Source organism: Haliaeetus leucocephalus, unplaced genomic scaffold, assembly GCF_000737465.1.
Source record: "Haliaeetus leucocephalus isolate CR32 unplaced genomic scaffold, Haliaeetus_leucocephalus-4.0 Scaffold656, whole genome shotgun sequence".
In the NCBI taxonomy this organism is placed as follows: Eukaryota; Metazoa; Chordata; class Aves; order Accipitriformes; family Accipitridae; genus Haliaeetus; species Haliaeetus leucocephalus.
The window spans coordinates 19,955,671-19,978,240 of NW_010973092.1; the positions used below are offsets into that span (position 1 = coordinate 19,955,671).

Here is a 22,570-nt window from a genome sequence, read left to right on the forward strand (position 1 = left end):
CAGAAATGCCCAACAGCGCATCATTTCTCTTATAGTCATGTGGAGGCTGGATATTGACATCTCTATCATCCTCGGTTGCTTGGCTTACACGGATAAGTATTTTGCTGTAGGCAGTAAGTGACTGGCAGCTGGGTCTGAGCCAGCTTGGGTTGTGAACCAGCTGGCTCCAAACATGAGCTGTTGCACTGTGGAGCCTAACGGAGGACTGTTCTCGTTATCGTGGTGACTTGGGGGTGCACTGGTGGTTCTTGGTGCTGTGGTAATGTGGGTGCTCTGACTGATCTGTGGAAGGGGATGCTGCTTTTCTGGTCTATCAGAAAGCTCTGGGAAAGTGGTGATGCACAAGATGGAAGTTCTCCCAGCAAACTCGGGCTACCAAACTTCAGGAGCTGAAGTAGATCAGCATTTTGTTTGTGGCCGCTCCTTTTTACATTCATATAAAACCCTGTCTATGCAGAGACCTTGTTATTTACACTCTAGGTGAGTCTTTGAGCATGTTGGACCTGGGGGAAGATAGCGATCTGCCTGCCTGAAGAGCCATTATTAATAATAAAATATTTAAGATGGCAATTTGCATTTCAGCAGCACCTTTAATTCATGGCTCTCCAAATGCTTTACAGACAGTGATTAACATAACCTCACAACAACCCTGTGAGGTAGGTGGATCTGATCATCCCCACCACAGTGGGGACAATGAGGGAACCAAGGATAAGGGGTGTGGAGCAGTTGTGCTGGGACTTGACCTAGCACTTGGCCATTTAAGTCCCCTTAGGCCTTCAGCTTCAGATCATGCTTTTGTAATGCACGGGTTTGACTCAACGTGGGGCTATACTGATTAATGAGCCTGTGACTGGCTGGAACAGACTATAAAGGCCATTAATCTAAGGCAGCAGTTTATTAGCGAAGTAGATGGTGCCTTGGTGCTTCTTGCTGCTGGAATAATCTGAATGTTTGAAGGCATATAAAAATAGAGTTAGATATCAACCATTGAGCATGGCAGGCTGTAACTGGAGAAAGCCCTTAGACCCCAAGTGGCGAAGCTATGTGGGATGCTACTATAAATGTATTGATCAGAAAGGACATAATAATTTATACATAAAGTCCACCCTTGCTCTTTCCCCAAAGGAAAAAAAAAAAAAAAGAACCTACAAAGTCACTGCTGGTTGTCATGTGTCAGCTTCAAGTTCTGGGCCCTTGACTTCATAGCACCTGCAAAAGGAACAAAACGTGGTGCATCAGCAGCCTGTTTGGGCTGGCAAAATGAGTTAAGCAATGCGTTCTCTCAAACTCAGTCCCAGCTTTAAAATGACTGAAAATGATGTGAATTACTCATGTTGAATGGACCTGAGAGCACTGAGAGGAATGTGCTTCAACATCACCTGTGGAGCAGGAGTGGGTAAGCTTGGACTAGAGGGCGAGACCTTGATTTCTCAAGGCTAGCTTATTTACCTCTTCATTTAATGACAAACCACTCCAGCTTTGATGTCTGGCCCTAGGTGATGGCACATATATACATGAGGTATACTTGACAACTTGAGTTCAGGCAGCTTGGTTAAACCTGAGATAGGCACCCAAACTTTTTGCCAGGCTCACTGGAACCAGTTTGGACCTTTAGGAGTTTGATGGCAGCTGGTTTTTATTATCTTTCTGAAGGAATAAGAAAGCAAAGAAATACCTCAAAGGTATGCTCTTATCCAGCAAGAGAAATAATCCCCAGCTAACTCTTTAAAAAGCAAGGCTTAAAAGGGAAACCTTTTCTGACAGCGGGTAACTCATGCTGTTGTTCATGTTGATGTTCTTCATGGAGATCAGAGTGATGCTGTTGTCCTTCTGGCTTGTGCCTGCTGAGCAGCTGTCAAGAAGAGAAGGCAGTATTAACTACTCTGGAAAATGGGAGAGGGAAGTTTCTTTTTACACAACTGGAGGCAAACAGCCAAGGCTGAGGCTGGCTAGTACGCAAGACCAGGGTTGACTTGTGCTGTCCTTTGAGCTGCTGTCCTGATTCAGGCCCATCCTTAGTGCTAAATTCCCCATCACCTGTCTGAACACAGGTTTGGAGGTCTCTGGTGAAACATGCAGTGTGTTCAGACAAATTCGGATGCGGTGCTGGTTTGCGCGATAGAAAGCACCATTGTCACCTGTGTCACTACTTGTAGGCAGAATCAAGGAGCAGTTTGGATCTGGTTCTCAGTGATGGAATTACCTTCTAGCCCTGCAGCCATTACCAGAACTGGAACAAAAGGAAACATTACCGTGTCCCTCTGTCCTATGCCCTTAAGTTTATTTGTCATTCAAAGGGAGCCCTGGATATTTTTACATCTGATGCTGCTGCTCACGTATTGTCAGGGTCTCTCTTAAGAGTGAGAGTTACAAGTGTTAGGAAGGTGAAATTCCCCTTTCTCCCTACCCTGAGGGCTGGGATATGCATTTAGTGCCAGTGGAGACTGGATGACCTTGAGGATTAGGGTGCCTTCAGGGGGCACAGTCCTCTGCACTGATATGTCCTGCCTCAGTGGCTGCAGATCACTTAGATCATGCTCATTAAGGGTATTTGGGAACCATTGATGCTGATTCAAATTTGACACCTAAATACTTAGGGACATTGCTTCCTGTGTACCTTGCCTGTTTCCAAAGCAGGGTTTATTACTTCAGTAGGAAACTATCAGATGAAAAAAGTAGGAGCAACGTGTTTTGTTCCCTTCTAGCTCTTGTTTCCTGCAGCTTTCCCACATGCAGCCTCTCTTCTTGGGCAGCAGCGATGGACCGTGGGGTTCGGATGGACCATCCTCCACTTGGTATTTCTCTTCCAAAGGTCTCTGGACTGGGCCCTCCTTATCCTGCTCTTGCTAGATAATGGTAATAGGTTTCTTGGAAGATATTTCTGGGGACCTGATCTCATCTCACTGAGGCTGCTCTGAGATTCAGAAGCCCAAGTTTAGACCTCAAGTCTGGATCTAGGCAAAGACAGACAAGCAAACTGCTTTTGGAAGGTGATGAGTCTTCACAGATATCAGTGCAGCTTTGAAATGAGGCCCCTAAATATTGAACTGCTACCTTTGACTCCATCAGGAAGAGGTTCTATCAGTGCTCATTTTGTTTTTTTACCTGTCTCAAAGACATCTTGAAATGCTTCCACCTGAAATAACCAAAGCAGCCTCTTTTCCTTGCTAAAATTAGTTCTGAAATAAAATTGTCATTTTCAATAGGATGTGAATAGTGTGAGCAGCCTTACCTCTCTGATACCATGGAGGTCCCTGGTTTCTGTTTGTCTGGAGGGAGAAAGGCAGTTGGTGATGTACAGGTGAGAAAACATCACAGCCAAGCAATAAAATAAGTCAACTATATTCAGAAATACGTTGTACAGGGTTATAAATGAAATCCAAATGAGATTAGAGACACCACGGGCGATACTTGAGAGTTGATTAGAGAAAATTCTTCAACTAACGTGACATACAGGCAGGACTGAATGCTTTGCTGCCTGTTTAGTCACTAGCATCCTTTGGTTTTTTGGCAGTTACCTGCCTTGCTGTAGAGCAGCCTTGCCCTCTAGTGGGCACTGCTTAGTGGGAAATGGGGTTCTTGGGGAAAAGGAGTGTGAAACTCCATGACTTCTGGAAGAGCTGCCCACCTTTGGAAATCTGCACATTTAACTGCAGCAAACTTGAGACTATTTCCCTGTGTAGATGGGGGCTCTAAAGAGGTGGTCATGCTACATTCCTAACTGCTGAGTCTGCGTTCTAGTTTGGCTTCAAAACCTCCCCACTGTCTAAGCTTTTTAAAAGTGTCTTTTAGGAATTGCCAGATCCAGGTAGAAACTGATGATTTTTTTGATTAGGGAAAGACAGATCACCCCAGGCAAATACCTTCTGAGTCCTTTGAGTGGTTACACTTGAATCTCAGGCTGACCGCGCTGACCAGAATGATCACAACCACTATCAGGATAACTATGAAGCTGATGACACCTGGGGATGGAGGAAAGAACTGTCTGCAATTGATATAACAATGTGCCTGTCCTCCTCGGCTTCTGAGGTAGTGGAGAGACTTTGTCATCAAAACTTGGCTAGGAAATCTGTATTTTCATTAAAATGAGCATGGCACGTGATAGGCAGAGAAGTAAATAGTCACTAGAGCAAATGGCTTTATACTGTTGTGTTTTAGCCTTAAAGGTCTTCTGATGAATACTTAATTGGTAAGGCAGTGCCAGGAGGGCAGAAGTCAGCTGATTACACTGGGGATTGATTGAAGTCAGTATGTCCTTACTACAGTTGGTAAATCTTACCCTAAAAGTGCATAAAGTCAGATAAATGTCTAATGTAATGGGGAGAGACAAGCTAAAGTGTGTGAACAATGTTATCTGTCTCATAAACCAGTGGCCAAGTGCAGATTTGATTCTGACATCAGGCCTCAATAAATCAAACTATTCTTTGCACGGGAATCTTGTCCTGAAAGATTGCTTCAGGACTTCTTGTGGCTTCCCTTGGAGGTTGTAAACAAATGATACTTATGAAATTAACACTTGACTTTTAAAAATGCTTCTGAAATAACACTGTTTCCTACAGTGTGATAAGAATGAGCGAACTGGTTTTTTTTGCTTGTCTTCATGGAGGAGGGGGACAGTATAGCCCAAGGCAGAGTGGGTGTCTAAATCTACCCTGTGCCTATTTTCAAATCTATTGCCAGGTTAAGGTATGGCATCTCTTGCTCCATCCTTCCACAGTCTGAAGGATGCAGAGGACTCAGCTGCTTCCTGCCAGTCAGGGTGCAAGTGTAACAGGGGAGAGCAGTAAGGCAGGGTGGGAATGCAGTCCTAACAGGTTTGCAGGGGAAAAAAAAATGTCTAAGCTTCCAGGCGGGTAGCTTATTCTAGACATTATCAGGGAAACAAAGGCATAGCATGGGATCATTTGTGCCCAGGTCTTGTCCTGACATGGAGCTGGGGCAAACACTGGTGCTGGGAGCAAGAGCCCAAGCTCAGGTGTAGCCATGATGGACTTTCAAATTGTCTGTCCCTTGTATACTGGACATGGCTGGGAGTATCTGTTAGGTGCTTTATTGCCTGCTGGTGATGAGTCTTTTTCTCAAGGGTTTTTCCTTGCACTCTGAAAACTCCAGGATCAGGCATGCTGAAGAAGAAAACTGTGGAGCCATCTCCAGGGAAGAAGTCTTTGAAGCTGGGTGTCCAAAACAGTGTGGCCTGGCAAAACAGATCCCCTTCCTCTCCCCAGGTTGCACAAGACCTTACCAAAAGCTGCCACCGTCAGTGGTGATTTATCATCTGTTGGAGTGGGCACAGGCAAGTAGTCAGAGGGCTTCGGTGTTGGGGTGACTGGCTTTGAGGTGCCTACAAGAGGGGAAAAAGGTAGCTTTATATAAAAGTCTTTCTTCCAAAGTTGGGAAGAGGATTCCTAGTAATGCTAGAGGACCTAACTTGCACTTGCACTTTATTGAAGAGAATAACGTTGGATCCTGGCCACCCCCATCAATGTTAACAGCCAAGTGTCCAAGACCTATGTGGGAATCAGATTGCCTTGGCGTGGCCCATTTTATCAACAGTCTGAGAAGACCCATAGGGTTTTCTGCTGGGGCCCTAGTGACAAAACTGAGCGTGGCAGGTGAAGGACTGATCTGGCAGTGTGTTTGAGGGCGAGGCTTATCCTTTCTCCCCCATTTTACAAGCTTTTGCCATAGTGGCACCTTTCCTGCTGTGACTCACAACCACTGTTCCCAGGCTCAACAAGTTTCCCCGAAGTGTTTAACAGGTTTTTCAAGGGCTAGATGGGATGGCTAGCATCTCTCAGGTACTCGTTGTCCATTCACCGTGCTGCCTTGAAGACAGCAGTATGATGGCCTTGCTGTTGGCTGTGAAAAGGGCTGTAAAGCATCTTGAGATAACCATCTCTTTGCATGAGAAAGGAGAAAGCACCTTGAGTTGCTGATGCTGTGGTATTCTTGCTTCTCTTGGGCTCGTGACCTGCATAGAGAAACACAGAATGTAAGTTTTGTCTTTTAGTGTCATCTAATAACCAAAAGAATTAATGGGCATGCTGGAGAGGAGAATGGCTTCACAATAATGCTGGTGATATCTGGGGAAACATGGAATTCTTACTTGGGCTAAAACCTTCCCACCAAACATACTTTGTACTATTTTCCATGTCCAAATAGAAACTTGGGAAACCAAAATTCAAATACCCTTGTATAAACTGTTCAGGTTCTGCAGTCCCAGATGCAGTTTTTGGGCAGATACAGCAATTGAATACCGGAAGAGTGAAATGGGAAGGTTATAGATTTGCTATTGCTCGTAAATGTTGAGACTTCAAAAAAAAAACTGCTTAGGGGGAGAAATTCTGCAGAATATGGGTGTGGATTGACTGTTTGGCTTGTCCTTGGAGTTGGAATTAGTGGGTATGCTGTCCTGGGTTATCTAGAAGTAATTAAGCTAGTTTGAGTTGGGCTAACTTGCACACCATATGTAGTCTAGCTGTGGGAGTGTAGAGGTTTGTTTGAGCAAGGACTCCAGTTCTCAGTGGGATGAACTGGCTTATATGAAGCTGTTTGGTTTGTGACAGCTACTTCCAATGCCCGTGCAAGCAAATTTAAAGCTAGCCTGTGGGTTTCACTTGTACAGAGAAAAAAACCCCTTTGCTGCCTCCTGGACGTGTGTTGAACGTCCAGATTATCTGCATTGACCTTAGTGAAGAGCTACAGGCCCTGCTGGGAGACTAAAAGTGATACTTTAGAGCTTCAGAAGATCATCTGTAGGTCAAGTAAGATCTTCTTTCCTCCCTTCCCATCCCCACCTTCCCAATAGCAGTGTGGGCCAAAAGTATGTGCTGCCTGGAGAAGTGTGAAACAGCTCCTGGCACTCTGCAGTGGACCGCAGGGCGTGCAGCTGAAACTGGGGTTTCTGTTTTGCAGAAAACATCCCTGTTTTGGAATGTAATTTTGCCAAAAGTCAGAAGAAAAAGGGGAAACAGTCTGAAATAACAAATCTAACTGGTTCAGAAATGGGTAACCACACCTGAGAAGCAGGACTACTGCTGTGCAATTTTTTCCACCAGTCATCAAACCCTTTGTTTCATTCTGAAATTGTTCTAGCCACAGGCGGTGGGCAGAAGCTGTGGTTTGCTGAGCCTGGCATGGATACCCTATCCCTGGGAAATGTTGGGTCTCACACAACAGGAGACTTTCCTTTTGGAAGCATCAGCAACACTTCTGTAGTCAAAGATGTATGGAGCTTTTCAGATATAAAGCAGGGTTATAATTAATAGCAATCTGCTCTGATGCAAAAGGCTCTTGGCTTAGCTGGGCACAGGCATGCTGGCTGGACATCTGTGCAGGCAGAGCTGAGCACGGGTTTTTAACCTTGCTTGCATTCGAGAAGATCTGAGAGGTACTTGGAGAGGCAGAGCAGTTTCTGTCTTGACCATTACAGATTTTTGAGGCTGAATCTTTAGTGGGGAATCAGCTCAGTTCTCAGATTTCAGTCTTCCAACTCTCTTGGATTCTGCCCTTATTCTGATAAAACTCTTACTGAATTCTCCAATTTTTGCTTACAGGCTGAGCTAAGCAAACTGTCAAAAGCCAAAAAAAATTTTTTTAAAGGATGTTAAAGGGCTCCCTTTTCCTAAACATAGATCAGTCTTTCAACCGTTCAAGTTCATCCCAGGCAGAGGATGTTAAGTGCATTTGGTCCTGTGTTTCATCACTGCTTGTAAGGTTACCAGACATGATTTTTGGTGTTACTGATAGCTCAACCCCCAAGATGAAGACTAGTTGTTGTGGTTTAACCCCAGCCAGCAGCTAAGCACTATGCAGCTGCTCGCTCACTTCTCTCCCACCCAGTGGGGTGGGGGAGAGAATCAGGAAAAAAAAGTAAAACTCATGAGTTGAGATAAGAACAGTTTAATAGGACAGAAAGGAAGAAAATAATAATAATGATTATGATAATAATAAAATGACAATAATAATAATAATAAAAGAATGGAATATACAAACCAAGTGATGCACAATGCAATTGCTCACCACTCACTGACCGATGGCCAGTTAGTTCCTGAGCAGCGATCCCACCCCCTGGCCAACTCACCCCAGTGTATATACTGGACATGATGTCACATGGTATGGAATATCCCTTCGGCCACTTTGGGTCAGCTGCCCTGGCTGTGTCCCCTCCCAACTTCTTGTGCCCCTCCAGCCTTCTTGCTGGCTGGGCATGAGAAGCTCAAAAATTCTTGACTTAGTATAAACATGACTTAACACAGTGATGTTTTCAGCTGTTGCTATCAACATTCTTCTCATACTGAATCCAAACCATAACACTATACCAGCTACTAGAAAAAAAATTAACTCTATCCCAGCTGAAACCAGGACACCAGTGGTTAGATAACCTGCACCATGTGAACCAAGTAAGCTAATTGCCATGAAATTATCTAAACTCATTGTTACTCTATAAAAGGACAAAGTACCTTGAAGTGGTGAAGCTGCTGTGCTTCTGCTTCCACTGGACTTTTCATCTGGATAAAGAAAACAAGGGAAAGGAGAATTAACTCTTGACGCTGCTACTAACTGTGCTATGGAGAGCTGTGGGGTTTCCATGGGGTAAAAAACTTTGCATGAGACTTCCCCTCCAAACAAACATCAAGATGTCCAACTAGCAAGCTGTGCAGTTAATTAGAGAGTGTACAGGAGAGGTGAGCTTGGGAGAGGTCTGCTGGGGAGGCTGTGGTGCCTATAGCTCCTCCACAAACCATTACCTGGTAAAGCATGAACTGGCTTTTCTGATATGGGCTTGCTGTGCAGATGCCACATCTAGGTCATGGTTGTGTCCAGCCCTGTGCTTCTGAGGAGCTGGAATGAGCTGCTCTTTTAGCAAAGACTCAAAGAGATTCAAAAGTTGCTGCTACTGAGTAAGTAGCAGGGCATGGACTAGCCCAGTCTTTCTGATGCCCCCCAGTTTTGCTTGGATAAGGAGGGATGCATGAACAGGTCCTGCCTGAGCAAAAATTTGAGTTTTCCATACTTACCTTGCACAGTCAATGCTAGCGGTGTTGTAGTGATGGAAGAGGATTTGGCTGTAGTAGTTTGACCCACAGAGGAGAGATTCAAGTGGGTTGTTGGTGGTGATTTTACTGAAGGCTCTGTAGAGGAAGCATAGCGTTACTTCAGAGAGCTCTGCTCACCCCATGCACTGCTCAAAAACAGCTTGGAGGAGGGCATGGCTATTGGAAAGAGTCCTCACACTCCTTGGGACTTATGGATAATCTGCTAGGGAAAGCAGAGGCATAAGTAGACAAAGAAATAGCCTTCGTCCTGCTCAGAGTCAGGGAGCCTTTGTGCTTCGGTATTAGCTTTTGCTTTTTTTAGTGTACAGAGGTGATGAGCTGGCAGAGCTCAGGAGACATATGGAGAAAGTCTGCTTTTTGCCCCCACTTTTTTCCTGCTTTGAAAATGAAGGTGTTTTTGTCACTGGACATTTTAACTGCCTAGAGCTGCCTGGCACCCACGTGTGTGTTTGCTCATTATCTGAAATGCTGACTTTTATTTCACTGAGAGTCTCTAAGCACAAATAATTCAGTTCTTGCAGTGGTCTGGAGGCTCTGTCATCTTCCTCAACCTGCTACGCAAAGCTGCATAGCAAGAACATGATCCAGAGCAAGATGTGGGGCAAAAAGCTTTCAACAAGCCCTCTGCAAGGAACTGTAGATCACCAGCTTGGAATTTACAGGCAAGTTCCTTGTCTAGACTTCAACTGGCTTTCCAATAAAAATGAGAAAAGAGTGAAAATGGTAAGGTCAGGGTTTTTTTTCCCCTTTTGCCCAAATGCTTCACCAAAATATTCAAATTTAGGAGTAAGTTTCTTTTTTCTGCAAGGCATGGAAGCAGAATCTGAGATCTTTTTGAGATGTTTTTCGTTTATATTTTTGGGGTCCCTTAAGAGGGGTAGCTATGCTTAGAAAGATTTCCCTCCCCCAACTATAGCAGGAAGAGATCTGTCTCCAGAGATCCAAGTGGACTAACAGATGTGGATCTGGAGTTGGAGAGGTCTCTTCTTGTGTATTTGGTTTTGTGTATTTTCAGACTGAAACATGTAACTTTCTGCTAACACCTGCCTATGTCCAATTAGTAGGAGGGTTTCTGCATGACCATGTACATGTGGTAGTGTCCTGTAGCTGGTTTCAGCAGAGGGGGAGAACAGAAAAAGGAGAATAAATTAAGGGAGCTCCTCAGCAGTTCATATTACTTTTAAATATTCTTTTGTCCTTATGAGTGATTGCTGTTTCCATGAAGGCAGATAACAAAGCAAAACCCCCAACATGAATAACTGAATTAGAGCTAAGGCAGTGTTCAGTCCCTGTGCCAACACAAACATTGTACAGTTTAGGACAAGCCTCTTCGTCCTTCCCCTTTTCCTCTTGGAGAAATGGGGAACATGTTGACCTGTTGTATGGGAGGCACTGAGGGTGTGCAAAGCACTGGAAGTTTTTAGTTAAAAAAAGAAAATGCAGTCAGGCTTGTTGAGAGAGCAGTATTGAACAGCAAATGTAATGCAGGGAAGCTCTTACAACAATGATTTCATTGCTGTTCTTCTGTCACAACACCAAGAGCCAAGGCCAGACCTGGTGTGCGAGGCACTGTGCTTGCACGTACTGCTCACACCCGACGGTCCTTGCACGGAAGAGCTGCCAAGCAAAGCGGGTGATGCCGGGTAGGAGGGTGCGGCAAAGCAGACACTGCCCAGGCTGGCTGCTGGGCTCTGGGCAGTCGTGTCCTTTGTGCAAAGCCCAGGGTTTTCCCTGGGTTTTGACCTGCTGACTCTGCTTCTCCCTATTCAATTTAGTGATTTTTCCCTGTTCTTGCTCACCTCCATGGCTTGATCCCTCTGGGGTGAGCTGGGTGGATCAGAAGCCCTTACACCACAAAATTTCCTTCTTCCCAACACTGTTCTCATCTAACCTATCACCACATAGCCCAGTTTATCACTAGGTGGCCCAGCTAGACTGAAGTCAGACCAGTTACAAGCCAGGATGTCCCTGAGCTGTACTTTTAGGTCTCCAGATGAGCATTACCTGAGGTATGGTCCTTTACTTCAGGGCTGTGTGTTGTTGATTGGGATTGACCTGTAACACAAGCAGAGAGACATGGAGGTGACGTCTCCTACACATGCTCCTTGTTGGTGGCATCCCCACAGGAAGGGTTGAAGGATGGGCCAGAAAGGGGCCATTGTAGCCAATGAGAGCTGAAAGGGTGATGGGGGCAAGAGATGCTCAGGAGAGGGTTTGTCACCGGTGTGGGTATAGGGACCTGTGGGCAAAGGGACCTTGGCTCTGAGGATCCATGGAGGAGAGCATGTTAACTGGTAGGAAACAGCTGGGGAAAATGGGGAGCAAAGATGAGGCAGGATTCCTCTGCTTTCGCTAGGCTTCCCAGAACACCACATTGCTCTCTTCCAGACAAAAAAGGGAACCAAGCAAGGTCATCTTCTGGGGCACAGTGACCTCTGGAGATCTGGGGCTGAATGATGATAGATGGGGCAGGCAGAGGTGGGCAATGCAGGCTCCTGGGAGAAGGTGCTTCAGCGGATGTGAATTTTGAATCTGGTTCCCATTTGTGGGCTCTCCATTTGCATCCCCACATGGGCATGTGCATCCACATCCAAATAGACATGCAAAGCAGATCACAACCAAGGAGGTACCTGTTACAGCAGGGACAGAAGAGTCTGTGGAGGTTGTAGTACCTGAAATGAAAGAATAAGAGTATTAGTGGTGCTAATCTGTGACTGTCACTAATGCATTGCTGTTCTTGCTGGTTTTGTGGTTTGGGTTTTCCTCATCTTCTGTAGGAATGACTTTGAAATACATGATTTCCCCAAAAGCATTAGCAAAGAAGTAGTAGCAAACACTGAATGCAAAACTATCAGGTTCTGAGTAAATTAGTACTGGAGTTTATTCAGCCAGGATAAATGCCGCGCTCTCGAGATGGAGTTGAACCCTGCACAGAGCCGTCTTCCTCTCTGACAGGGAATATGCAAGGCCATACGAACCAGTGGGGTCATTCCTTCCCCATGACCTGTTTGCCTCCAGCTCAGTCTTGGTGGAGAAAGATCATTTGACCTGTATTGCAGAGCCGTTTAAAGAGTTAAGATACACACTTGATAAGGTTTGTAAAGGCTTCCAGAAGCCGATGGGACTGTTTTTCCTTCCTGTCTCCTACCTCTGATCCTTCTATCCTGTGTATTTGTATCCTGGGAAGCTGGCTGAAGCCTTGTGGCCATGTAAGTCTGGACCCAGCAACGGGGCTGCAGCTTGGGGACCGACTTGGAGCTGCCTTCCCTGGTAGCGGTGGGTAGTCCTGTAGGTCCATGCAAGGCTTTGCTCTCCCAGGATTGCAGGTGTTGCACTGAGGCCCTAGTTTCTCAACTGAAAGGTGTTTCTGTTTGTTTTTTTTGTTTGTTTGTTTTATGACAAAGCATCCCTGCACCAATCCCCCATGTTGCCTACTCTCAGGATCCCTGGTATTTTTCTTTAAGCCCCAGCTCCTGGAGTCCTATGATTAGATGAGATGCCAATTTAAACTGCCATTTAAAGCAGAAAAAAGAAATGTCCAGTTCCCATATTTGGGGACAAGAACTCGAAAATGTAAATGCCCTTTAGACACTCAAATCAAACCCAACTGGTTTAACTTTGAAAAGGTGACTTTGAGTCTGTTGTTTTGGAAATCCACATCCAAATTGGTATCTTTAAATGGTTATCGATGGTAATCCTGGTGCTGCCTGTAGTTAAGATTAATGAAAGACACTACATTACAGCTACAGGAACCAGCTGAATCTGATCCCACCAGTGATCCATCTCACTGGAGTCCCACGAGGGCTAAAGGTTTCAGACAAAAAGGGACAGTAAAGGTTGAGTCCTTCCAGCTCGCTGTCCCCTTGTAATGCTGCGTAACTCCATTGCAGCAGTGGTCTGTGGTGAGGTGCAGTGCCTTTGCAGGATGCTGTGCCTCGTGGGGTGGCAGGAGGGGAGGTCCAGCAACGCAGCACTAGCCAGAGCAGAGCAGTGCTTGTGTGCCCATTTACAGCCAGAATCCGTCCTCCCTGTATGCAAGATTCATCTCATGTGCCACTTTACATCTCTCATGAACCAGCCTGCAAGAGAGCTCATCTCCAGGCTCTCTTTCTCACCAAAGAGAGGACCGGGCACTTCTAAAACCCTATTGCTCTGACCTGTTTCAGATCTCTACCTTACCTTACCTATTTCAGATTTCTACCATGCTCTAGCTGTGGCTAGAGGAGCCACAGCCTGCAACATCCCGTTTCTTACCAGGAGCTGTAGAGGTGATGTAGGTGATGAACTTTGTGGTAGGTACCTATGCTGTAGGTGTCTGAAAGAGGTCAGATGAATGCTCTGATAGCGGTGTGTATCTGCAATGAGATCTTTAGCATCCAGTGTATGTGATCAGGGCTTGGCTCAGAGCTCACCCCTTGGGACCGTCTGGGTGTAACGAGCTCCTGATTGATCTCATTTTTCTCACGTAACTGCGTTGGAGTCATAATTGTTTTTTTGTCTGAGGATTTATGACAATGATCCCAGCCAAACAGGAACCAAAACAGTGTGTCAACCACGGTGAATACATAATAAAACGTGGTCTCTTTCCAGATAGGATTTGGCTGTGAAAATCAAATCTGACTTTTCAGATCTTTTCCATGATTTCCTCTTCTACCTTACTGGGCAGCAGGCTGGCAAAACTGTCTTGTTTAGTCCATGAAAGAGTAGACATGATCAGATCTTTAATTACATAGAGAGGAAGGGACTAAGTGGTTTTCTAAATCCATTGGGAACAGGACCAGAAAACAAGGACTTTTAACTGCAGCAAGGAAAAGGGAGGCTGGGCAATAGGAAACTGCCTTAACATAAGGATAGTGAGTTGCTAGGAGTGATTGTGTAAGGAGGATTATGGGATATCCTTGTCTGCAGGCTTTGAAGAGCTGGTTAAATGAGCATCAGTCTAGTAACATAGACAGGATTATGGACAGATGTAACATCACTTACTAAATCAACTAATATAATGAAAAAAAATATCTTTTGGGCACATGGTTGCCCTTCTTAAAGAGGTAGAGATGCTTCTTTTGAGGAAGGGTGGTGCGCCCCTTTGCACCCTTGTTGCCTGGGATGCTGTGGGGCACTGCCTGCTCCCTGGGGGCCCAGCTGACTCCATGGAGAGCGTGTGGTGACTCGGGCTGTTTCCATTGATCCTAAGAGTTTGCCAAGTTTTCTCTTTGTCTGGGCTTCCTCTGCTTAAACAGCTTTACAATACAATTTCTGGACGTTGGTTTGCAAATGCCTTAAGATACTCTATACATTCAGCACAAAAAATAGTGTGCTGAGATCATCATGGGGGCCAATATCCTCTAGCAGCTGCCAAGCTCAAACAGCTTCTCTTTTTCCAAAATCACCTTGCAGAAGCCATTGTCTTATTTTCCCGTGGGGAGAAGTAGCTGCTTGTAACACATGTTCTTGAAATTATCACAGGTGCTTTTTAGTGTACATGGCACATGAAAGCATTGAGAGTTGCTGAAGAAAGAGCTGTTGTCTACACTTAGTCTTTGTCAAAGGAAAAGGGGGGTGAAGGTGCTGAGCTGGCAGTTTATTCCAGTGGTTTTGGTGCAGCTGAGGAGAAATCTGAGAGCTTGAACAGAGCCTCTAGGGACAGGAGGAAGCTGAGAGCAAGGGAGATGCCATCGCCCTGTACTGCCATCCCCGTTGGGACCATCCCATGGGCTAGCTCCAGTATGCCCAGCGCTGGGGCAAGAGGAAGAGGATCATACTCCATGTTTTCTTCCACCCCAGCTCAGCCCTTCGCTGAAGGTCACACCAGAGCACTGGCTCATAAGGAGTTCTCCATTTGCAAAACTAAACCCTGGGGTTATTATAAATAAGATGAATAAGCAGGTTTTTTCCCAGTGCTCAGTCCCTGGAGTTCACCTGTCTAAGCAGATGCTCGCCCTGGTCTGCTGCATGTGAGCTTTGCTGCGGAGAAGTGACTGGTCTTGCTGTGAAAAGGCCAAGAGATGGCGATCCCCTTTTGGCACTTGGAATAAATGACCATGGCTTCTCTAAACACAACTGCATGTTTTTTCAAAGCAGGGCAGGTCTGGCTCTGACTTCTGGTCACTGCTGCTTGTTATGCCTTCCCGGCCAACTCAAATAATCAAAAGTCCTGTTATATTAGGTGTTTTCTTTTGGTGAAGGTGCTTAGCATCCAAGTTGAATTACACCGGAGGGGGACGGACGTGTGCGAAGCAGGAAGAAACCCAGGTCACATCGTGGGGCTGGGCAGCAGGATGGGTACAAACAAAAAAGTGCCACGCGTCGCGGCTCCCCGCAGACATCCCCGGGGGACTCTCATGCGAACGGTGCTGGACGCCGTTTCCTCCTGGTGCCACTGCCAGCACGGCCCTGCTCCCCTCCATGAAGGGCCCTGGCTGTATAAACAGCTAACAATAATAGTCAGGATGCAGCCAGTGCAGCTGTAATTGCAATAAACATCAAAGCCATTCAAATGACTCGCCATTGAGCGTAAGCACTGCCAAGATATTTGTTGCGTGTTTGGGTGCAAGTGATTTATAGCCAGATTGTGCAGTTCTAGGTGGAGATAGGGAGCTTGCTGAGGGATTTATGATGGGAGATAACGGCTTTCTGCTCTTGCTGTAATGGAAAACCCCTGATTACCCACCAGAGCCGTTGGGCTGCAGAGGAGCACGTCGGAGCTGCAGGTGCATTTCAGCTCTGACTCAGTGCTAGCTGCTTTTCGGTTAACTTTTCCAGAGGATGGAGCAGGGGGATTTTGGATTTCTGTTATTTGCAGTAGTTCTTTTGTGAGGTTAGATGTGAGTGTTAGACTAAGAGCAGAGGGGTCTTATCCATGGAGCCTTCTCTCACAGCAGCCGAGATGTTCCCAGAGCTCACTCCTTGGCACAAAAAGAGAATGATGCAAAACAAAAAAAGGTGAATTTTAGGTATTTCTGCTTTGGTATTATTTTTGGCAATAATTTAAAGAGTGGTTTCTCCAGCTGCTGACTAAAGAGAGGCACTGATATTTAAAAACCCCAAACTTTCCATCAGAGCCTCCGTATAGCAGCACTGCTATAGTAGAGACCTGCGCCAGTTGTCGGAAACACTTCAGCAGGGTTTAGATGAGGCTCCAGAAGGGCTCGTGCTGTCTGGTCTGTATTTGTAGAGGGACGGAGTCACAGGGGAGGATCTCTGGCACCAGTATGAAAGCCCAGGGACTGGGACTGGTCCTGTCCACCAGAACTGGTAATGGAGAGGGACTGTCTATCCCCGATGACATGTAACCCTGGACTCACTGGACTCTTCTCCTTCCCTGGCAGTTTTGGGGGGAGATGTGGTGATGTCCTACCTGTCCCCAGGTAGTGTGTTACACGGAAGGGAGCTGCAGAGCCCGCTTGGCATTGTGCAGCCTTGTTGTACCAACCTCGGCATCACCCTCTGCTTGCAGGTTGCATAAACAAATACTTTCAGAAAAGAGACCTAGCGATGTAAAATTAGACTTTTCAATTCCTATATTGGCATTTCTGTCAAACGACCCATGACAAAAATATACTGACTGCTTAACACAAATGCAGCTGTTTCCTGGGTGAAACGCAGCAGCTGCTGAAGCAGCAGAGAGCAACAACACCCAATTCTTAGGACGTTCACATGGAAAAAAATCCTGTATTAGGAAACCTGGAAAGCAGAGAGCTCTGCAAAAGTCTAGGTCCTATTTTATTAAGCACCTGAAAAAGGTGCCTCTGCCTTGAGTGTCTCACAGCAGAACAGGTAAGGTGGAAATTGTGGCAGAGAGAGAGGAAAAGAGTCGTTATGCAGGCTGGATAACTGACAGCCTAAATCATGTCCCAGAGCCACAGAGGTATTTAAGCATCTAATTCCCAAATGACATGGGGACATTTGGCAGCTCACTGCCAAGTGGTTCTGCATTATAATGACTTGGCCAAAGTGTTATGGGAAGTTTAGAGAGCCAGGAATTAAACCCGGATCTCATCAGCAATTAAAATTAATCTTAGCCTTCCTCTGCCCCTCCTCAAGGGCTGTACCCAGGCCTGGGCATCCTCTCTGAGCATTATGCTTTGTGGTCCTCTCTGGTGAGCTGTTCTGGAAACACATCTTAGGGGAAGTCAATTAAAACCCACTTGAATGTAGAAAACAAGCCGGGAGACAAACAATGTGGGGAAACCGCATGCATGGAGTGGGCTCTGCCACATCACTGTGTGTGCTGAGGTCTGTTTTTTCCACAAAAAGCAGTTGCTCCTAGAAGAGCAAAGCGGCTTGGCTTTTCTCCTGGCTGCACCACCACTGCTCCATGGTGTTTGGGGAGTAAACACCTGCTCCATCATGCTGCTGTGCCATCACCCTCCCAGCTGCTTACTGTTTCCAGTTTCCTCTGCGACCTGCTTGTTTTGGAGCTCTGGTTTTGCTCCTGGTCTTTGTGGTGCTGGTGATGTGGGTCCTGCCCTTCTCCTGGCTATGCTGCTCCTAGGGTTTGATGCTGGTCCTGGGGTTTTGGAGGAGGAAATCACTCCATGCCCAGTTCAAATGGAAGATGGGGACCACCTATCCAGGCTTGATGGGAGCCAGAGCTCAGCGTGTGCTTTTTGCCTACCTACAGTTTTTTAAAAGTAATACTATTCATCAGCAGATCTCAGAGCACTTTACAGAGGAGAGGGGTAGTGTTAGCTTTGCTTTGTTTTCTGTAGATGGGGAAACTGAGGTGCAGAGGAAGCATTACAAGTTGCAGGCTAGTTCAGCAGTGCTGCTTTCACACCTTGATGAGGCCACCAGCAAAGTCCTGCCAATGTACTGGCCACCTCGCAGGTGGTCCTCATCAGTTTGTATGATTTTGTCCCAAATGTTGTGTGCTCCAGCTGCTGCAGGAGATCAGCTTCTGTATTTGCTTGTACACTACACCTCCGGACAGGCGTCCGCAGAGCCCTGTGACAGCGCGCGCGTTACGATCCCCTGAAGCAGCGGAGCCAATGTGGTGGATCAGTGGTAGGTGCCTACCAGGCATGTTTTGGTTCCCCCAAGTTCATGGAGGCTCTTTGCTACCGCTTCCAAGTTCATTCACAAATTTGTTATTCTTTACAGTAATTCCAAGATTCCCTAGGTTTATTTGAGCGTTGCTGGTAGCAGCCAGGCCGTGCGGTGTTCGTGAACCACCACGCAGGAACCTGATCTGCTGGGATTGGTTCAGCTCCCACCTGGTGACCCAGGAGACAAGGTGTGTAAGGAGCTGGTGGCAAAGGCATTTCTCATAATTCCTGTTCTTTCCACTTTCTTTTCTTAAGTCTCTTGGCTTGAACCCCCAGGGGAGTGGCCCAAGGACATCCCTGCCTGCGTCCAGTCATTTCAGCGCATCGGTGCTGGGGAGGCACCCTGCAGCTGCTGCCTGAAGTGCTGAGTCTTGCAGAAGCGGCAGCTAAAGAGCAGGTAAAGCACCTTGGCCTGACAAACTTCATCTGAGTCTAGATTTTAGGTGACTGGCCCTGGTAATATCACCTCAGTTTTATTCCCAGGTTTCAAAGCACTTCATGAAAGAAGTAATTTAATTATCCCTATTCCATATCTGGGGAAAACAAGGCATGGGAGTGTTATGTAGCTGTGATAAGTGGCAGAGACAAAGCCCAGTGGTCCTGTGTCTCCATCCGGTGCATCATCAGCCGTGATAAGTTTCTCCCTCATTTCTAATCACGCTAATTTCAGTGTGATTCCAAGATTTTTAGCAAATCCAGAGACACTTCTAACTAACATACGAGAGGAGCTTATTGAATCATATGTCTGGAGCTGCTTGCCCAGGGCTGTGCTGCCCTTGGGAGCATGCAGTCTGCAGTTGTGCCTGATGATGGTGGGAAAGGTAGGGGTGACCAACCTTGCATCCCCTCTCTTGCCCAGAACCAGTGGTGGCTGTCCCCAGTGCCAAAAGGGTTTGCCTGGCTTGCTCTGGACGGACATGCTCTGCACCTCCATGGACCCACACTGCTGTCACAAACAGCTCCACGTGAGCTCTCTCTGCCTCTTCTTTATGTAGGGTGGCAAGCCCAAGCCGCTAGCTTTGCTTCTGTACTACGATGCCCCTGTCCCATCCCTGGTCCCCCAGACCAGCAAAACCTTGATCTCAAGGAACCGGGTCCCAAGCCATTGGTTTCTTACCACCAAGGGGTAAGAAGATTCTCCCTAACCTGTGAAATGCAATTGCTAGTAAGGCAGTGCCATTTAACCGCATCCCTGGTTATTTCATCAGGTTTGTAGCAAGTTTCACCAGCTACCAGCACTGGAGCAAAGTCTCCCTGAAACTTTTATATCTCCAAACACCACTGCAGCCAGAGGTACTAGAGGGGACTTTGCTCCTTTCTGCTGTGCTGGGGTGATTCAGCTGAAAGGTAAAAACAGCCCACCCAGCCCGTAAGTCGACAAAAAAGACCAAATGGGAGGTTCCTCCTTGTTGTGGTGGTTGGGTCATGCTGAGTGGGCTCCTCTGGGAAGTGGAGTAATGAGACTTTCTAGCCAAGGCTTGGCAGTGGTGGCTTTTGCTAGTGCCATGCAAGACACACATCTCCCTTTTCCAGCCTTGGGCTTAAGCCCATGTCTTGGCTTTCCCAGCAGGAGCATTCCCGGTGTTGGGTTACCAGCACCTTCCCCTCCGAGGACACCTATTGTTGACTCACCTATTGTAAATAGGACATAATTCCTGGAAACTGTCTCCGGCCACTTTGGTCGGATTTGCAGAGTCATCTGCAGGGTTTCGTGTTACTAGAAGGGAGCAGTTTGTTTTGTGAACAAACATTTCTCCTAACCACCTCCTGCTTTCTCTTCCTTGTTCACTAGGTCACAGTTGCACTGGCCTTTCCTTTGGCCAAGGAATCAGCTTTAGGATGCACTGGATGCCCCGGTTTAAGGATGCAAGTACTGTATCTGGAAGGTGTCCTGGTAGCTGAATGTCTGTCCTCTATGCACCCTATGTTTTTTATTATATTGAAAATATATATTGACATACATATATGTTTTTGATCTACCATGCTTCTTGTGGCATTACCCATCTGCTGCCTGGGGCGCAGAAAAGGAGAGCAGTGGATGGAGCAACCGACAGTGGGAAAATCCTGCTGGGCTCTCATCAGTTTCGAGGAGGAATATTTCAGTGGAAATCTTTTGTCTGGAAAATGCCTGCCCATTGTAATGGAAACGGTTCATAGGAAGAGGTTTGTTTGGACAAATTTTCTGTTAAGTGTTTCTGGGGGAGGGAAAACAGGTTGGAAATGTTCCAAACCCTCCCACTTCAGCAATTGCAAAATAACAGTATTTGAACCTCCCTTTAGAAATAACCATGAGAGCTTAGAATTTTAAATTAAGAAATAATAAATTCATTAATAAATTAATGAACTTGCACAAAGTAAAAAAAAAAAAAAGTGCCTGTGTGGAAACAGGCAGGTGTTAGTTTTCAGCCAAAGCAAATTCTGTCTCCTGCAAGGTTACTTCCATCTCCTTAGGTGCAGGGAGACATCTGAGCTCTTCCATCTTGTTCAAGAGCCTCTAATTCCCTTCTCCAGATGCCTGCGTGTTGGGGAACAAGCGGCATCATGAACCCCACCTCTGCCCCTTTCTCTAAGCCTGCTGCTTTGCTTTGCACAAAAGCTTTCCCCCCAAGTACTACACCACCTTAGCGACTTTGCTATAAAATTAAAAAGAAAATTAAAGCTGTTTCAGAACTGTCGTATCGATGCAAAAAAGCGAGACAGCGTACGTGACGGTGGGGAAGGCCGGTTATTTGGATTGAAGCCGGAGAGGTGCAACTGCAGCATCCGCTGATGCACAGCGAGCATCAGCAATGCCGTTCTCATTGCCTGTAGGCACCGGCCCTGCTGGGGTCCGGCGCTACCTGCGAGACGCATACCCAGTGAGAACGGTCCCTGCCCCGTGATTTTAAGCAGACAGCAGAGGACAGAGATGATGCGCTCAGGACCAAAGGACGGAGGGTGGGCATCCCTTCCAGGTGATGCTGCAGCAGCTGGGTCCACCCGGGAGGTGAATCTCCGGGGCAGCACTGCCGGCTGTCCCGCACCGGGCAGGGGCTGGATCTTGGCATCGCGCAACGGAGCCGGAGAAGGTGCCTGACAACCTCTGTGGCATTCCTGTCCCGTGCAAGCCACACCAAGTAGTTTTAAGAGAAAAAGAGCATTCTGGGCAGGCATGAAGGGCCTCAAAGCCCTTTGTCTGATAGCAGGCACAATTCACCCCTTTGCTGAAGCCAGCAGTATTGCCCTCTAATGAAGAGAGAAATTTTCCAATCCATGTGCTCTTACTACTAAGAATTACACAGCTACTAACTGAATTGGTTTCTATACTCTCAGCCTTTTAAAAATCCCATTATTACCAGCACAGCAGCTGTAACCCATAGGCAACTTCTATGGTTTAATGATAAAAACTTTGGATTGGAGACACGTTATTTTTAGGTGGTTGTCTAATAGAAGCAGCGAGGATGGTGCAGTCTATATTCCTTCAAATGCTTTTCAGCTTGTAGCTACTACAGCTGTCAGCAACACAAGAGATGTCTCATGATGCAGGAAGAAACAACCTGTCACCCTTCAGAGCAAGAAACCGATTCCTTCATCCCACACCGCGACTCGTGGGAAAGAGAAGTTAAAGCAGAATTATCACAAAAGAACAGAATTATTACAGTAAGGACAAGGCGTGTTCTGCATGAGTCTTGTACATGGTCTTTGTATTTATATCGACGAGAGGAAAAATTAAAATCAGGCAAGGAAAAAATACCTTTGAGGAAAATAATGTCCTGTACATTGAAATGTTCTACCTTTACACTTACTTGACAAAAGTCACTTACTACAAAACACCTCAGCATCACGAACCTCAGCAAAAACACTCCTTTTGTTAACCAGGAAACAGGTTCTTTTATTCTAGCGCCATCAAATAAACCCTGTAAACCTGGTACGGCCACATTTTTCCCAGCAACCTGACTTCTGCCACCCCTGAATTTAAACGCTGAGCTTTCCGATGGTAGGTACTACACGTATGAATGTCTGGCCGCTTCCCTTTGGTGGCCCCCCGTGAAGCCGGGCTCCCCAAATCCCCCTGCCCAGCACCGCTTCGCCCTCCCTGGGGCGCAAGCAGAGCATCTCACCTCGGAACAGCACGCAGCCGAACAGCCAGAGGAGCGGATGGACGGACGGAGCCAGCATCTTCTTGGTGGCTTGTGGCTCTGCAGCCTTGCTGGGGATCTATCCATCCCGGGAGGGACGAGAGGGTGAGGAGCGATTTGCCTGCCTGGGCTGACTCTTGCAGAGCTTCCTGTTAAAGAATAGAAGGAAACGGGCTGAATCCACAGGGGAACTGTGTTTTTTAGCCCATTATGGTCGGAGAGGATGTGAGACATCGCTTACCAATGGCAAAGGAAACCTCGCCATCAGTTTGTTGGGGGATTCGGCTCTCATAGCGGGGGAGAGCGGCGTCACGGCGGGCCTGCCCTGCTTTGGCCCTCAGTAGCTTCT

General features: G+C 46.7%; 1 protein-coding gene across 1 annotated transcript; it reads right to left on the minus strand.

The window, feature by feature from the left end:
* Positions 1–1,200: 1,200 nt before the first annotated feature.
* Positions 1,201–22,261, minus strand: ECSCR (endothelial cell surface expressed chemotaxis and apoptosis regulator). Its single transcript, XM_010579256.1, has 11 exons — positions 22,204–22,261; positions 11,690–11,731; positions 11,064–11,114; positions 9,021–9,134; positions 8,463–8,510; positions 5,924–5,971; positions 5,243–5,341; positions 3,864–3,962; positions 3,233–3,269; positions 1,753–1,852; positions 1,201–1,209 (listed from the first exon to the last, which is right to left on the minus strand). The coding sequence occupies exons 1-11, from the start codon at positions 22,259–22,261 to the stop codon at positions 1,201–1,203; spliced, it is 705 nt and encodes a 234-aa protein (XP_010577558.1).
* Positions 22,262–22,570: the final 309 nt, after the last annotated feature.

Bases quoted from the DNA above. Each gene is read 5' to 3' on its own strand.
- ECSCR (XM_010579256.1), bottom strand. From the start codon at position 22,261: ATGCTGGCTCCGTCCGTCCATCCGCTCCTCTGGCTGTTCGGCTGCGTG. The intron at 11,115-11,689 runs GTACCTCCTTGG...CTTGTGTTACAG, and splicing joins TTCTGTCCCTGCTGTAACAG to GTCAATCCCAATCAACAACA. The intron at 5,342-5,923 runs GTGCTTTCTCCT...CCCCTCTTGTAG, and splicing joins CACAGCATCAGCAACTCAAG to GCACCTCAAAGCCAGTCACC.